The sequence below is a fragment of the Neomonachus schauinslandi genome, chromosome 12, assembly GCF_002201575.2.
Source record: "Neomonachus schauinslandi chromosome 12, ASM220157v2, whole genome shotgun sequence".
NCBI lineage: Eukaryota > Metazoa > Chordata > Mammalia > Carnivora > Phocidae > Neomonachus > Neomonachus schauinslandi.
The window spans coordinates 84813734-84831581 of NC_058414.1; the positions used below are offsets into that span (position 1 = coordinate 84813734).

General features: G+C 35.9%; 1 protein-coding gene across 1 annotated transcript in view; it reads left to right on the forward strand.

Moving 5' to 3' along the window:
- The window catches only part of MKLN1 (muskelin 1), a 165456-nt gene that overhangs the window by 113249 nt on the left and 34359 nt on the right, over window positions 1-17848 (forward strand). Inside the window, exons 11-12 of the mRNA XM_044920189.1 lie at window positions 4100-4321; window positions 6938-7067. Coding sequence (XP_044776124.1) covers window positions 4100-4321; window positions 6938-7067 — 352 coding nt within the window. The remainder of the gene's footprint in view (window positions 1-4099; window positions 4322-6937; window positions 7068-17848) is intronic.

Below are 17848 nucleotides of genomic sequence, written 5' to 3' on the forward strand. Positions count from 1 at the left end.
CATATTGAATTTCAAAGATAAAGATGCATTTTTGGGCAAGTAGGCAAAATTATCAAGTCACCTATAAGAGAAATAAAATGAGTCTCGTCTCAGATTTCTCTACAGCTACATTCAGTGCCAAGAGAGACAATAGAGCAACATCTAGAAGGTATTCAAGACAAGACAGTGTAAGCCAAGGGTTTTATATCTAGCCGAATTGTCCTTCAAGTATAAACACTCTTTGAGGAAATTACTAGAAAATAGAATACAAGCTAGCCAGGAAGTGACTGGAGAAGCTTCAATCAAAGGACTGGAGATCTCAGTTCATTGACCTTCTCCCTGGGTCACTAGGTGATTGTAGGCTGAACATAAACTTTTACTGTCCTCTTGCCCCACAGTCTATGAAATGCAAAAGAACACATTAATAGTAATGTTGAAAACAAGAAAGAATGTCCTTGGGGAACTTAAAAAAAGTGGGGAGAGTTCCTGTAAGGTAGAAAGCAAATGGGTTCAGATCCAACCAGAAGAAACCAGAGCCCATAAGACTGCAGCAACTAGAGTCTCACAGTTTATTTAAGGAAAAAAAAGAGAGAGTGTCTCAAAGTTTATGTAACTGGGGCAAACATTAGATGATCAGTTGGGGACTGGACAGCAGGGCATTCTCCAGTTGGACTGAGCAGCACTTATCTTAGGTATTTGTCCACATGGGTCAGGTGTTAAGTGTGGACACTGGAGCTGGACGGTTAGAGCAATGATCCCAAGAGGCACTGGAGCGCTGCTGTATATGAAGAGGCAGGTGAACAGGAATTTGCAGATACAAAGAGGATTAGAACAACAGCCAAAAAAATCAAATATTTGAAAGTAATGAATACCATGAGACAGACAGGGGTAGTGAACTCAACAGATTAAGAATTAACAAAGAAAAACAGCTAGTAGTATAGACTGGAGAAGCCTTTAAGATAAGTTTAAGTGATATTTTTAGAGCAATTCAGGAGGCTGTTTCATCCATGAAAAAGAAATATCCGGAAAAATTATAAGTTAAAGATTTGATAACCAAATAAAAGTCTGAGTCAATTGATTAAAAAGCTCTCATCTCTAAAAGTTACTAAGTTAGTGAGCTGAAATTATGAGAGAAAGGTTAAGGAACAGAGAAAAGATCCTGAAGTTCTAATATCCACCTAATAGGAGTTCTAGAAAAAGAGAATGAAAGCAAACTGAAAACAACATGCCTTAAGGTTAAAAAGGAAGAAAGGTCACAGAACTGAAGAAAGACAGTTTTTAGAATTAAAGGAACACCAGGGACAGATTAGGATGAATGAAAAAGAATATCCCTACCTAGATACTTCCTTTTTAAAAAAAAATATTTTATTTGAATTCAGTTAGCCAACATAGAGTACATCATTAGTTTCAGATGTAGTGTTCAATAATTTATCAGTTGCGTATAACACCCAGTGCTCATCACATCACGTACCCTACTTAATGCCCATCACCCAATTACCCCCTCCGCCGACCCACCTCCCCTCCAGCAACCCTCAGTTTGTTTCCTGTAGTTAAGAGTCTCTCGTGGTTTTTCTCCCTCTCTGATGACTTCCCCTTCAGTTTTCCCTCCCTTGACCTATGATCTTCTGCGCTGTTTCTAGATACTTTCTTAATGAAATTTTAGAACCATGGATTAAGAGAAAATCCTAAAAGCCACAGAGAGGACACTGGTAAGTAAGCAAGGGGTAGATTAACATGAAGCAAGGGGTAGATTAACATGAAGCATTTTTGGAGGTTTGTGTGTTGAGCAACACTGGTTAGAAAGCTTCAGAGTTTGTGAGGAGAAAAATTGTTTTGCACCCAGCCTAATCCTAGCCAGTCTTGTGTTCATGTGACAGAGTAAAAGACTTTTGGATTTTAAAACATTGGGGTGGGGAATAAGTGGCTATCCACTATTTGTTTGATTTTAGGAATTAAATATCTAACCTGATAGAGTAGATGAGTGAGTGGTCTTCCAAGATTTGACATAAATGATCTCTTGAAGTCTTCAAGAGAAAAGATGTTAATATTATCATACAGACTTTAATAGGTTATTAGCTTTTCAGAAGTTTTTTTCAGAGATTAAAAATGAAAAGGAAATCATAAACTGCACAACATAAAGTTTCCTAGAGTGATTTTTTTTTTTTTAAGATTTTATTTATTTATTTGACAGAGAGAGACACAGCGAGAGAGGGAACACAAGCAGGGGGAGTGGGAGAGGGAGAAGCAGGCTCCCCGCAGAGCAGGGAGCCCGATGCGGGACTCGATCCCAGGACCCTGGGATCATGACCTGAGCTGAAGGCAGTCGCTTAACCAACTGAGCCACCCAGGCGCCCTTCCTAGAGTGATTAACACTTCTTGTTTGATAACTCACCCTCATTGACACTGCGTATCTTATCTGGGGAAGAACCAACCCGAAGGAATAAAATTAATTTTATCTGTTTTGTGTCCTGTTTGTTCTAAGATAGGGAAAGAGTCCGTGAAGCTACTATAGTTTCTCTTTTTTTGAGTTGGTTTGGTCTGGTATGGTGGAAAGAGTTACTAAGATAAAGATGTTTATGCCTCACCACTAATAACAAATGAGAATAGCCACATCAAAATTAAAGTTAAATATCCCCAGAAGGAAATAGAAACTCCTTTTGAAGTAGAACCATAGGAGCTGGATAACAGAGTTTAGCCAAAATTAGTATGAATCTGTAAATTTGTAAAAATTTTTAAATAGGCTCCCATAATGTGGATCCCTCAAGATTTTCAACATGATCCTGAGGTGTTTGGAGAGATGTGAGTCTTCAATGCCTAGGACAGGGTAATGTGACTCAGGTTCAGTGAAACCTCCAATGGTGATGTAGTAGGTGAATGGGGCCATACGGAGTTGTCTTGAGCAGCTTATGGATAGCTTTTAATGATATGATCATTTAAGATTAAAAAGTGGGAATACTTTGAACCATATTCACCAAGATTTCACCCTTGAGGAATAGATTTTCATCTTAATTTATGGAAGGTTGTCAGAAACCTGGGAAATGACAAGTGACTGGATCTTTTAGTGGTTAGGGAAAAATCGGGAGATGCTAGAATCTTTTCTTTTTAATATTAATTAAAAAACCAAAATTTACAATTATGAAAATAGCTTTTCCTGAAAACAATACAAAAATAGATAAATAGCACAATTTGATGGTAGGAGAAAATTGAACATATAATGGCTAGTATTTGTGCTTTAGCCAAAAGATAGATGTTTTGTATATGCAATTTATTCCTTAAATATTAATGCCATTTGTGTTCAACATCTAATTCCCAACTAGGACTCACATATTCTTTGAAATAGAATTTGATTCTTACTGTCTTGTGACAAATGGCTTTTTTCTCGGAGATATTTTTATGAAAAGCCATAATCTCCTTGAGTGGAAAGAATGAAAGAATCAAGTTTGGCTTTTGAACATAAATTGTATAACATACCTCAAAGAAAATTAAATTTATAATATTGTGTTAAAGGAGGCAGATTCATTACTAGAGAAGTCAGTCTGGAGACTGCTGCAAACATTTCTTTGTTTGTTTTACATATTGTAACAACATAATTTGAAGAGCTTAGCAAAATAAATGCAGAAAGATAGATTTAGTTGTATCACTCTTATTGACATAGCTGCGCTCTGATTTAAAGGGTAGCAAGATTAATAGGATGGATGCTTGCCTAGAATAGAAAGAAGGGAGTTTTTATAAGGAGGATGAAAAGGAGGGTGTGATCACTGTTTACCCATAGAGTATGATTAGCATTCAGTCTTTGGTATTAAGCAGCACCTCATGTATTATTGATTGATTTGGTAAAAATTATACAGTTTCAAGAAAGCATAAAGGTCTTTAACCCAATATATTTTGCTCTCATTGGAAAAAACGGAAACCCAAAAAAGTATTTAGAAATACGTCATGAATCTCTGCCAGGTGGTAAGCATTATTGCAGTAAGTGCACACGATAATCAGGGGTGGTATTTAGTGTTATTAAGACAAAGTTTAGTTTCTCGAGAATCTAAAACTGCACACATTGGTTTCATTTTATCACATATGATAGGAACAGTCTGTAACGATTCAATCTGTTGCCTTGTTCTGATAGATGTGTATGGACTCAGAAAAACATATGATCTACACCTTTGGTGGTAGAATTTTGACATGTAATGGCAGCGTAGACGACAGCAGAGCCAGTGAACCACAGTTCAGTGGGTTGTTTGCTTTCAACTGTCAATGTCAAACTTGGAAACTTCTTCGAGAGGACTCCTGTAATGCTGGGCCTGAGGACATCCAGTCTCGGATAGGACACTGCATGCTATTCCACTCAGTAAGAATATTCTATACATTGTGTTGTTATTTTGTCATGTATATTCTCAATAGAAAAAGAAGTAGCGAAATCCAAATCTTCAGAAAGAGATCAAAACTGTTCATTAAAAATAAATGAAACACTTTCATAGTGTTAGCAATGATAGACAAAAATAAAACTTCCTCAACAGTGAACTGGTTGCTAGTTATGAGACTCTTCCTATTAACATAGTAATTCCTAAATAGTTATTACTTGAATACTACTCTCAACACTTTTTTTTAAGACTACTGCTTATACAGATACTGTAGCTATTTCTTTTTCTTATATCTTTCTACTTACTGATTTCTCTTAGTAACTAGAAGATCAACTATTTTATTTTCATCTCTGCCATTCTCCATTAAGTACGAAGAATTAAGAATTGACTTTATAGAATTAGAATGTAAATTTATCAGCAAAACCAATATGGAGCCATTTCTTTAACCTTTTCAGATGTTATATGAAAACTTGGGCTTCTTTCTGTTAACTTTAAAAACATATTGTGGAATATTTTAAACATGTATCAAAGTAGAGAAAAGAGGGTAATAAATTATTTATCTGTTTCAACAGTTAGCAATATTCCACTATTCGTTTGTCATATATCTATCCCACTTAAATTTCATTTTCTTTGATGTTTCTCCGATTTTTAAGTTTATTCTGAAATTGTATTTTGCTGGGCAAATTCCAGACAATGTGTCATTACACCTATAAATACTACGGTGTATCACTAACAGATAAGGATTTTTTTATAAACATAATTATGATACCATTGTAATACTCAACCAAAGCACCAGCAGTTTCATGTTATCATTTAATACATAGTCTGCATTCATTTTGTTTTCTGGAATACTGAAAAATACCTTTCTATAGTTGGTTTATTCAAGTCAGACTCTAAAACAGGTCTATGTATTATATTTGGTTGTTATGTCTCTAAAATTTCTTTTAAGCATAACAGTACTCCCTGCTCCTATTTTTTTCCCCCTCGTATACCGTTTATTTACTTGTTAAAGAAGCTGAATCATATGTGTTCTCGAATGTCCCATATTCTTGATTTGGCTAATTTTATCCTTGTATTGTGATCATCTAGTCTCCATATTTCCTGTAAGCTGGTAGTTAGATCTAGAGGCTTGATTTTAGATTTTCTCTTTTTTGGGGGGTGAGGAATGCAAAAGGAGAAATGCAAGAATACTTCATCAAAGATGGTGTGATTGCAAAATATCAAGAGGCGTTTAACGTGTAGTTATCAAAGTTTTGGTGATATTAAAATTATTCGATGGGTTTAGGTGTTATCAGCCTGATTGATCAGTAGTGAAGGTTCTTGTCAGCATTTTACCAAATGGCTTTTGCAGTCATTGATAATTGTGTACGGTTTATAAAACGGTAATTTTTCTAATTATGTTATTTATTCTGTATTTATTAACTGATTCTGATATTAAAAACTTACCTTCATTAAGTATTTGGCTACCCTGATATGCATACCACACAGGATAGGTAATATAAATGTTTGATTTTTTTTCCTCTGTCACCTTCTCATATTAATGAGTTGAAGCTCCAAAATTAACCAATATAGTTTTTAAGCATTATTATGAACGTGTGGACTTTTATATATTTGATGTTTTTAATCCAGTGCTGTCATTATTCTTTTTGATGCCCAAATTTTTCTTTGTCCAGTAGGAATGCCCCCTTCTCAGTATACCCATACATATAGCTATATACACACATATGTATATTACATAAATACATATATATCTTTTTTAGTAAGAGAAAAATTAAATCATTAGTTCACACTGACATGACCGATTCAAATTAAGAATTATTGAGTTTTTAAATTTAATATCCCTTTGATTTTATATTTATGTATCTTAAGGTTAAAATCCTACTTCCTAATGACAGTATTATATTACTTCTTACGTCTTTCTATAATAGTTACAGAATCACAGAACTAACAAAAATTACTGAATGTTTCAGGTTGCTTTCTGATTATTTTTCTGTTCAGGATATAGGTAGGGATGGGTAGTCAAAAAACATGAATTAAATCACTAGAAGTACTACTACTCTGTGTGATCATGTCTCTGTGTGGTCATATCTTTACAGATAGGTTTATTTCATTAAAGATAGTTTATTTCATTGTTTTTCAAATTTCAGAGATTGCTTTTGTTCTTTTGAGTTAATTAAATAAAAGCAATATACATAGTTCCAAAGGCAAAACCGTATGTCAGTGTACTTTTGGAGAGATCTGGTTTCTGTCTGTCTTCCTTGCTCTGTCCCTTCCCATTAAGGTCTTTAATTAGCTTCTTTCCTTTGTTTCTTTTTGAAGAAAGAAACAAACATACACACATTACTTTTTTTCATTTCTTATGCAAAGGCAGCACCCTGCATTCATTATTCTGTACCTTTTTTACTTTAATAAGGTATCCTAGAGATCACCTCTCAGTACATAGATAGCTTCATCATTCCTCTTTATACCAGCATAGTACTCCATTGCATGGGATCTATCATAAAATTGCTTTTATAGAGGTTTAAATTTTAAAAGGATCATTCTGAATTCTTCATGGAAGTGACTACTTTCTCCCTTCTTTGCCCTCTTTCCTTATTTTTCAGAAAAATCGTTGCTTATATGTATTTGGTGGCCAGCGATCGAAGACCTATTTGAATGATTTCTTTAGTTATGATGTGGACTCTGATCATGTAGACATAATATCAGATGGCACCAAGAAAGACTCTGGAATGGGTAAAGGCATTTAGTGATTCTTCTTTCATGTCTTAACTACTTTAGGTAGAAGACTATATATAGCCCATTTTCTTTTCTTTCTAACCATTCTTCACCCTTTCCCCATGTCTTTAATTGAAGGAATTCTGAGTAAGAGGAAGAAAAATCTACCAGCTGAATTATCCAGTTTTATCTGTTTAAAATATACAAGTTATTATATTATTTGAGCAGAAAGACAATATGTAAATTTCTAAAGGCATTATTTGTGTGTGCTTGCTTGGTGGGGCTTTGCAAGAATTAATATCTTAAAAACTGTCTTATTCTGTGTTTGCTAATCCTTTCCGCCTTCTGCTTTCACTGTAGTGACATATATTAGGCAGTAGCATGGTAGAGTATGTCTTTGTTCTGAGGAAGGACTTCATGTAACTGGTAATGACTTTTAAGTTTGCAAGCTCAGCTCCAAGTTATTCTCCTCATAATAGGGTGACTGGTTTTCCTGAGATAGTCTCAGTGTTATGCATATTGCCTTGGCATGGTTATTAGTAGTACCCCTGTTCACTCTCAAGTATCTTATTTTGGATAATAATTTACATAGTTACCCTGAATAGTAGTCACTTTGCCTGTGATTATTATACACAGTTGAATGGTATTTAAGATGCAGTGGTTTAAAATACCTAATTTGAGAAATTAGATCAGTTTGCTTTTTCTTTTAGCTATTATAAAAATAGATCTTTTTATTCAAATAGTTCATATTTATGAGAAAAAACTTTTAAAAACGTTTTAACGGAAGATAGTACCACAGTTAAAAAGTGCACATGAAGGGACCCTCAGGACTCTTCTCTCATATTTCCTACTAGGCAGAGGCTAGAGCTTTATTTTCTGGGGGAAATGAGTGCAGAGGTGTTTTTTCCACCATGCTTAAACTACTTCCCAGGATTAAAAGAAAAAAGTGGCAAAGAATGATAGTAACAAAGACTTAGTACAAAAACTCACTCTGGGTAAGTTTTAATGACTATCATTTGAAGATTTTAAAAAATGAGTTATTATTATATAGTAATTTGCAAAATTGATCAGTATAATGCTTTGTTCATGGTTATGGCTAGCTTCAGAGCCAGCAAAGTGTGATAATTTGATTATCAAAGTAATAATATGCTCATTATAAAGCATTTGGAAAATATAGAAAGATGTAAAAAAGAAACTGTATCAAACCATCCAGATGTAATCTGTTATCATTTTGATGTGTTTCCCTCTAGTTTTTAAAAATTTATTTATTGTAGGGGCGCCTGGGTGGCTCAGTGGGTTGAGCATCTGACTCTTGATTTCAGTTCGGGTTGTGATCTCAGGGTCATGGGATCAAGCTCCACATCAGGCTCCACACGGGGCATGGAGCCTCCTTGAAATTCTCTCTCTCTCTCTCTGCCCCTCCCCTGTGCATTCTCTCTTTCTTTCAAAAATTTTATTGTATAAAATTTAACACAATTTTATATTCTTCTATTTTTAAATTTACATTAAATTGCAGTAACTTTTTTCATCATTATGGTTTTACTACCATGGACTAGAGGTATTAGGAGAAGTGACAAGTATGGATTCATTCCCTAATTACTGCTATAGTCAAATCTTATAAAATCAGAATCACCAATTTTGCTGTGTGTTCTTTAATTTTTAATTGATTAATGGTGAATTATTCCATGCGAACAAGTTCATTCATTAATAATATTTGTCGGACATCTGCTAGCATCTAAGTTTGATCCTCTCCCTTCCTCCCTCCCAACATATTTCAGTAGAATCTGTGTGCCATATATGTTTTCAGTGCTTGAGAGGTAGGGTAAGATCCCTCCCTCTCAGAGGGCTCACATGCTGGTGGGGAGACTTGCAGTCTCCCACTAAGTACTGTGAAGAAAGAACACCGGCTGCCATGAGAATAAGTCACATGGGAGGTCCCACGTAGATAAAGCATGCTGGAAAACCATCTCTGCAGGGGTTAGCTTCAAGATTTAAGATGAGAAGTAGAGAACTAGGAAGAACCATGTTAAGAAGTGAGAGAAGAGCAAGTACAAAGGTCCCAGAGCAGGAGAGAACTTAGTGTGTTCCAGAAAGAGTTGAGGGCAGGGAAGTTGGTATGAAATGAGGGTAGAAAAATAGTTATAACTCTGATTGTTCAGTGCCTTGTACAAATGCAAGATGTTTGGATTTTTTTTCCTAAATAAAATTGGAGGTAGGGGCACCTGGGTGGCTCAGTCAGTTAAGCGTCTGCCTTCGGCTCAGATTGTGATCTCAGGGTCCTGGGATTGAGCCCTGCATCGGGCTCTCTGCTCTGCAGAAGCCTGCTTCTCCCTCTCCCACTCCCCCTGCTTGTGTTCCCTCTTGCTGTGTCTCTCTATGTCAAATAAATAAATAAAATCTTAAAAAAAAAAATTAGAGGTATTAAAAGGCTTAATGCCAGGGGCTTTATTTGATTGATTGAAATTTTGAAAATATCACTCTTTTGCCTAGATACACATTTTCCAAGTGCTTAATTTTGACAATATGCCTACAGGTTACAGTGTCCGGAGGCTGTATGGTGCTTTAGTTGAGGATTTTTATGGCAGAGTTGAATGTCTGGTTAGACTGTATACTTGGAAAGTTTTCCTGCCTAAACTCTTATGGTTTTATTTGGAATTGTGGAACCTCAGTGGCTCTTTTGGCACAGTAGAGTGAAACTAAAATTGCTTTCGTTTTTCTTTCTTTTTTTTCCCTCCATCTCCCTTCCTCTTTATTTCGCTCCCTCTTTCTCCTTCTTCCCCTCCCCCCCCCCCTCCCTCCGCCTCCTCCTTTCCCTCTCTTTCTCTCTTCCTTCCTATTTATCCCTTCTTTTCTACCCCCACCCATGTGCCACTTTCTCTCTCTTTGTCTGTCTCCCCCGGGCCCCAGGGTTTTCTGATACCCCTGTGGCCACAGTTGAGAACTGCTCTTTTAGCTCTCCAGAGCCTGTCTCAGTCCTTAGTCAAGTAACCTTGAACAAGTTACCTAATTTCTCAGTCTCAGTTTGTGTGTCTGTAAGTGAACAAAATTATATCGTGTCCCTGCTCATGGCTATTCTAAGAGTAGAGATGGATTGATCCTCCAGTTTTGGCTAGTGTTATTCTTGGGTGTCTCGTTTTTCACAAGAGTATGCCAATGCTATCTGCAGGTTCACTGATCTATTCAGTAATTAAGTAATGTCGGTTTTACCTCCATCTTCTCTCTATTCCCATTGCAACTTCACTAGTTTGAGCTATCATCACCTGTTTGGCCTTTGTTCCTAGTCTTCCTCCTCTTCTTCTGTTTGTTTGTTTGTTTGTTTGTTGAGAGAGAGCAAGTAAGCGCAAGCGGCAGTGGGAGGGGAAGAGGAAAAGAGAGAGACTCTCAAGCAGGCTTCAGGCTCAGTGCAGAGCCTGATGCTGGGCTTGATCTCATGACTCTGAGATCATGACATGAGCTGAAATCAAGATCGGACATTTAACTGACTGAGCCACCCAGGCACCCCTATTTGTTTTTAAAAGATTTTCTTTTTTAAGTAGTCTCTACACCCAACATGGGACTCCAACCCTGAAATCAAGAGCCACAAGCTCCTCTGACTGTGAGCCAGTCGGGTGCCCCAGAAACATACCTTGTTTACTCTGAGTAATGACTATTACATTGACTATTTTATTAAAACTTCCCAAAGGCTTTTCACGTTCTTGTGTTTACACTAGTCCTGTATTTACAGTAGTCATTTTGTGTGGAGAATACGGTTGATATTACTATATATCTGTATAGGCTATAATAATTGGTCTTCCTCTTCTTGTGTACTCCACATCTCCCCCCAACTCATTCTCCATACTGCAAGCAGAATACAGCAGTTTTGTGTTACCAGTGAAGTACAGAATTGTGTGTTTTAACATTTATTCAACAGATCTTTTTTGGTCACCTACTGTGTGCTAGATAATAAGCTAAGTGCTAGAGATACAATTGTGAATAAGGGCTCTGTCTTCCTAGAGCTTACAGTTGTGCACAGGGAAAACAAAGAAGTAGATTAACAACCTTACTTTTGGATTAGTGCTAATAAGATAAGAAAATATCTTTAAAAAATATAAACTCTGGACGCCTGGGTGGTGCAGTCAGTTAAGCCTCTGACTCTTGGTTTCTGCTCAGGTCACGATCTCATGGTCGTGGGATCAAGCCCGGCATCTGGCTCTGCGCTCAGTACAGAGTTTGCTTAAGTTTCTCTCTCCCTCTCTCTCTCTTCTCCCCCACCCACAGCTTTCCCCTCCCGAAATAAATCTTTTTTAAAATAATAAAATAAATAACATAAAAAATGTAAACTTGATAGGCTTTCTTCCTTGATTAAAATTTTTTCATTGTGTCCCTTTGCTCTGAAGATTAAGTCTAAACTCAGCCTGACTCCTGGGTTCCTTTATGATATGCCCCACCTTAGTTTTCCAGCCCCGTTTTTAGTATCCACCCTCACCTTGCCACCAGTTCTTTGTTTCATGACCACTGAATATTAATTCTTTATAGATACAATACTTTTTCTTGCCTTTGGGTTTTTGTCCATGCTGTTCTCCCTGCCTGAATCACTCTTCCGTCTGACCTCCAGAGTGTAACCAACTTGTGCACATCTTTCAGATCTTAGTTTACAGATCATTGTCTCCCGAAATTTTCTAATGCCTCAAGCCCAGGTTAGGAATTAAAGCATATGGTTCTAATCTGTTAACACAATTCTAAATATTCATCTAGTATAATCTTGACTCTGCTTTTCAAAACCTATGAAAAGCTTAGCTGAAATACGTAGACTTTATTCAGGATTTCTTAAAGAGCATTCAGTCTTTTCAGTACTCTAGATCTCCTAAAAAATATTTCACTGGATTAAGTCAGACCAAACAGAAAACCTCATGTCAGAACTATGGTATATTGAATTGTCCTCCCATGGAAATAGTTTCACCTGATTTTTAAAAGCCCATTTAATTTAATTTTATCTTACTAGATTATTGTTTATAAGCCATGAAAAGCCCTTCTAAGGACAAGGCAAGATACTATTTAAATTTCCACATTATTAAATATTCTTAGAAAATGCCAATTTTGGGGACACCTGGGTGGCTCAGTAGGTTGGGCTGTGACTCTTGATCTCAGCTCGGGTCAGGATGGTGGGATCGAGCCCTGTATTAGGCTCCGTGCACAGCGTCCCTTCTCATCCCACTCACTCTCTCTTTGAAATAAATAAAATACTAAAAAAAAAAAAAGAAAAAAGAAAAAGAAAATACCAATTTTATTTCATTACTTGGATGCTCTGTAGCTTATTTAAACATTCTATTTATTAACTGTTCTTCTAAAGCTTTTCTACTACAGTTAATTACTGTAATTTGAGATGGACTTAACATATAATTATTATGTTTATCTGTGATTCAGTAATGTGGGTTATTTGATTAAAACTGCACTTATGATGTGAGTTTCAAATGGATTGTTTGAAATTATAGATGAAATTTGAACTATTAAGATCACCAATTAGAAATGGCATATCTGGGGTACCCGGGTGGCTCAGTCGGTTGAGTGTCTGCCTTCAGCTCGGGTCATGATCTCAGGGTCCTGGGATCGAGCCCCCGAGTTGGGCTCCCTGTTCAGCAGGGAGTCTGCTTCTCTCTTTCCTTCTGCTCCTCCCCCCTGCTCATCCTCTCTCTCTCAAATAAATAAAATCTTTAAAAAAAAAAAAGAAAAGAAAAGAAATGGCATATCTAATTGTAAAATTCCTGCTGATTTTTAAAATGTTTTTATTGTGTCAGATACTATAAAATCTTATATGGTTGTTCTTTATAATTATTTAAATGAATTATCTTAGGTTTAACATCTCAAGATCTGAGGAAACTTCAACTCTTACTTTTTAACTAGAGTATAACAATGTTACGCTCCCCTCAGAAAGAGATTACAGTTTAAATCAGTGGATTGGCAGCTGCTTAGAAAGAAGGGATTTATTAGTATTGTGTCTAACACATACATAATTACATCAAAATTCAGCACATCTAAAATTTGGGTTTATTTCTGAATAACTTTTGGCAAGCACAAGGGGTTTAGCAGACTCCCCATATGTAAGCTCTGTATTTAACACTAATTGAAAATTATGTTTAGAAGATAGTCTGTCACACCACCAGAGCTTTATAGTTTGCTATAGAAACTCAGTTTATTGTAATAGGATTACTTTCTCATATCCGTATTATTCAAGGTAGCAAACATATATGAGTCTTCACCATTTGCCAGATGCTAAGTCAAGCATTGGTGATATTAGAGCTCTTACAACCTAGTCCCTGTTCTATAGTAGTTATGTGTTTACTTGTTTTGTTCCTTAACATCTGTTGACTGTATTTTCCCACATCTGTCACTGTTCATTCCATTCTGTTCTAACCATAATAGCAGATTGGTATAATTGAAAGAATAGTGAATTGAGAATCAGAAGACTTGGTCTCTCTTCATCTGGATCTGCCACTCATCCCTCTGCAACTTTGGCAAAATTATATACATAACTTCCTTGGGCCTGATTATTCATCTGAAAATGAGATTGGACCAGTTGATCTTAAGGCCTCATCTAGTTGCAAAATTTTGACAGTTAAATTTCATTCCCTTCTGCTATCAGGCTGTGAAACTAACATGAGGGCTATGTTAGTAATGTCTGCAAGATCTAATTTATCTATAAACATATTTTCATGAAAACCTTAAAAGCAAAATCTTACTGATTTTTAGTTCAACTACTGGAATTGGTCAAACATTGACATTATTGACATTGTTTTTTAATAAATAAGTGGGTATGTTTGTATGTATGTGATTATATAGAATAAATCCGTGTGGATTTGACTCTTTCAGAGTTTTAACCATTAACTAAATCAGGCCAATTCAGCAGTACAGAGAAGATTTTGAAGCTAATGATTTGCTGTCATTAATGTAGATTAGTTACTGAGCTAGGAAATGGTAGTGTTTATTTTCAGTGTAACTGGGCTTCATTGCTTTCCAGTTAGCATCTTTTATGTTTGTTGTGCCATTATTCTGATAAAATTGGATTCTGTACTTTTTCCCCTCTCACCATTATTGTTAATACTAACTTTACATAATTTCCCCCTTCTACTCTCCCAGGGGTGTTTTTGCTTAGTTACAAGCTTATATAAGTGTTTCGTATTTTTAATATAAAATTTAGGTCATTTGATAGTAAGTATGAATTAAAGTTCACCAGCAAAAACAAACATGCAAGAACACTAAGACAGTTTTGAAAATGAAAGGTAGGGATGCCTGGGTGGCCCAGTTGGTTAAGCATCTGCCTTCGGCCCGGGTCATGATCCCAGGGTCCTGGGATCGAGTCCCATATAGGGCTCCTTGCTCAGCGGGGAGCCTGCTTCTCCCTCTGCCTGCCACTCTCCCTGATTGTGTTCTCTCTCTTTCACACAAATAAATAAAATCTTTAAAAAAAGTAAAAAAAAATGAAAGGTAATGAAGTAGTATTAACACTACCAGATATTTATAAAGGTGCAGTTTTATACAGATTAATGGAATGGACAGAACAAATAGTATAAAAGGATGTAATGCTTAGAGCTGGTACTGGCAACTTTCAAAAAAAAGGAAGGCCAAGAGAATTGTAGGGCTGTTTACCTAGCACCATGATTTGGTTGAATTGCTAAAACAATCCTGGAGCTGCCCACTTGCAAAATTTTGATATATGAGCTCATTAATAAACTGTTACTCGGGTTTTCTGTTACTTGAAGCTGAAAATATCCTAACAAATAGAGAAATTTTAGAAAGCTGTTTTTATTAAACTTATATTCCTGTGACAGTTCTGAAACTGTATTTTTTTCCTGTGTCTTCAACTAAAGTAACTAATAATATGTGCATTGGAACATGAGCAAAAATAGAGTTGAGATTAGTTCATGAATTAATGCAATAATGTATCTTCCTCAGGAATTGAAATTACTTCAAAAATATCTCTGTTGTCTTTTTAGCCTCCCTGCAGGCTTTCCTTATGTTACAGATTCTGGTAATCTCCCCCTATTGGGTCAATCAAAGAAAAGGAAAAGAAAAATAGTTGTCCTATTTCAAGTTTTAAAAATGTTAAAGAAAAAATAGGAGAGTTGAAGGATTATCATTGTGATTTCCTGGAAAAACTAGAAACAAGTTGGCTGTAATAGTTGTTGCATTTTCTTTTTTTCTTTTTTTAATATTTTTATTTATTTATTTGACAGAGAGAGACAGAGCGAGAGAGGGAACACAAGCAGGGGGAGTGGAAGAGGGAGAAGCAGGTTCCCCGCCAAGCAGGGAGCCGGATGTAGGGCTCTATCCCAGGATCCTGGGATCATGACCTGAGCCGAAGGCAGACGCTTAACAACTGAGCCACCCAGGCGCCCCAGTTGTTGCATTATTCTTATTTTGTATTTTCTCAGACAAGTGTTCTTTCAAAATGTGTTCGTGATTAACATATAATCTTGTTTACTGATCTGTTTAGTTTTGCTTTGTGAGTCAGTTTATAAAGACTGGTTAAGATTTCTGCCATTCAGTTGAGTTTTTTGCCAGTTGAATCTAAAAGCTTTTAAAATATTATATGTTGCAACTCTCCTATTCTTTTCTCCTTCCCTCACAGCTACCTATTAGAAACCGTTAAATTGTAAGGATAGCCTTTTTTTCTTCTTGGGAAGAAAATTAATACAGAAGAGTGTTAATAGTTATAACATGTTAGAATGAAAGCTTCTTCTTTGGTTTTGACCTTTAGGTCTTTTTAGTTTTTGATAATGCCATTTTTGTTCAACCAGTTTTTATTTCAGTAGAATTATTATAGAAGTAATGCAATGTGCATAATTCATAAAGCAAAATTCAAACGATATAAAATGAAAATTATTTCTGCCAAAGTTGCAAACTAACCTAGGTGGCTGATTCCCTTCCCCAGAAATAAACCCTAGAAAAATAAAATGAGAGGCAACTGGCCTCCAGAAACTCTTTAAATGAAATAGAATGCTGTCTGTCCCCTAAATTACCTTGAGTTAATTCTTGTTCCTTCACTACAGAAACTAGCCTTTACAACTAGTGCCAGAATCCAAAGAACAACATTATGGCAGTGCATAAACCCTACTGGTGTTAAGAATTGGTGAAAATAGATGTGGACTGACCATCTACTCTCAGTAATCCATTTCTCTTTCCTCTCACCTGTCAAGTCCAAGAAGACTGCCTTCTACTTTCCCTGAAGTGTCTAAAGGTGTGAAACCCTTACATAGGGGGATAATAGTAAATAGAAGTGATTAACTGGTTCTTTGTGTCTAGGCTTCACTACCTTACGCCTCTTCCCCCTCCATTTTCCTTAAATTCACTGGAACTGATGCTACTTAAGTCCTGACCTTTGGTCCTCCCTAATAAAATATATCTTAACAGAAAGAATAGTTGATACCTTGAACAATATTACCTCACAGAGCTATAAATAGACAGTTGAGGACTGCAGCTGTCTCAAAAGAAATCAATAACTGAAAACATATATGATCTAAAGCAGAATTATTACAATAGTTGAATAGTTGAACCAGGAATTCAAAACAAGCATGGTTAATATAATTAAACATATAAAGGGACATATTAGTAATATGAAATAAGATCTAAAAATCATAAAAACAGAACCAAATGGAAATATTAGATATGAAAAATATATTTGAAATGAAGACTGCAACAAATATTATAAATAGAATGGATATGAATGAATTAATTAGTTGAAAGATTAGAATGAATATTCAGGAAAAATAGGGAAAAAAAAGATAAAGAGATAGAAAATATAAAAGAGGGGTGCCTGGGTGGCTCAGTTGGTTAAGCATCTGCCTTCAGCTCAGGTCATGATCTTGGGGTCCTGGGACCCAGCCCCTCATCGGGCTCTCTGCTCATTGGGAAGTCTGCTTCTCCCTCTGCCTCTCCCTCTGCCCCCCCCCACTCATGCTCGTTCTCTCTCTCCCTCTCAAAATAAATAAAATCTTTTAAAAAAAGAAAGAAAATATAAAAGAAAAACTAGAGGATATGGAAAGGAATTGTACAAGTGCCAACATCTTAACAGTAGTAACAGAAGGAGAGAAAAATAAAATTTTAAGAGGGCAAATAATCAAAGAAATAATGGAGGTACATGTGCTAGAATTCAGAAAAGCAAAAGGCCTCAGATTGGTGGAAGAGCTTATAGTGTACCTGCAGGAAGAATAAAGGGACACTTACATAGACACATTAAAGTTTGGTTAAGAATATCAAAGACATAGGGAAAATTCTGAAAGATTTCAGAGAGAAAGATGACCTGCAAAGGGAACAAGATGGATGGATGGATGGACGGACAGACATCAGACAGCAATAGTGAATGGAAAAAAACAGTAAAGTTAAAAAGTGATCAAGGAAAATGACTTTAAACCAAGAAATTTATATTCTCCTAACTTTCGTATGTTAGTATGAAATAAAACATTCTTAGGTATATTTGCCTAGGAAGGTTTGCTATATGAAGACCCATATTGGAAACCCATTTGGAAGCAGACTCAGAAATAAATTTAGGAGATGTTAGAAGTATATGATAAGTGGTGATTAAATTATCTTGAGAAAATTGATTGTTGCCAAAAGAAAAACACTAGGATCAAAATTCTAAACCATGAAAGTATAATGGGAGAGGGGGAATGGGGCACCATATATAATTCAGGTATTGTTATTGGACTTATAGGTGAAAAAATACTCTGTATTAAAACTTTTTCATTCCAAATGTCTTATAAAGGCTCAAGATCTAATGGATCTTTATTTTCTTTCAAGCTTCCTTTTGCTTTCCTGTGTCATCT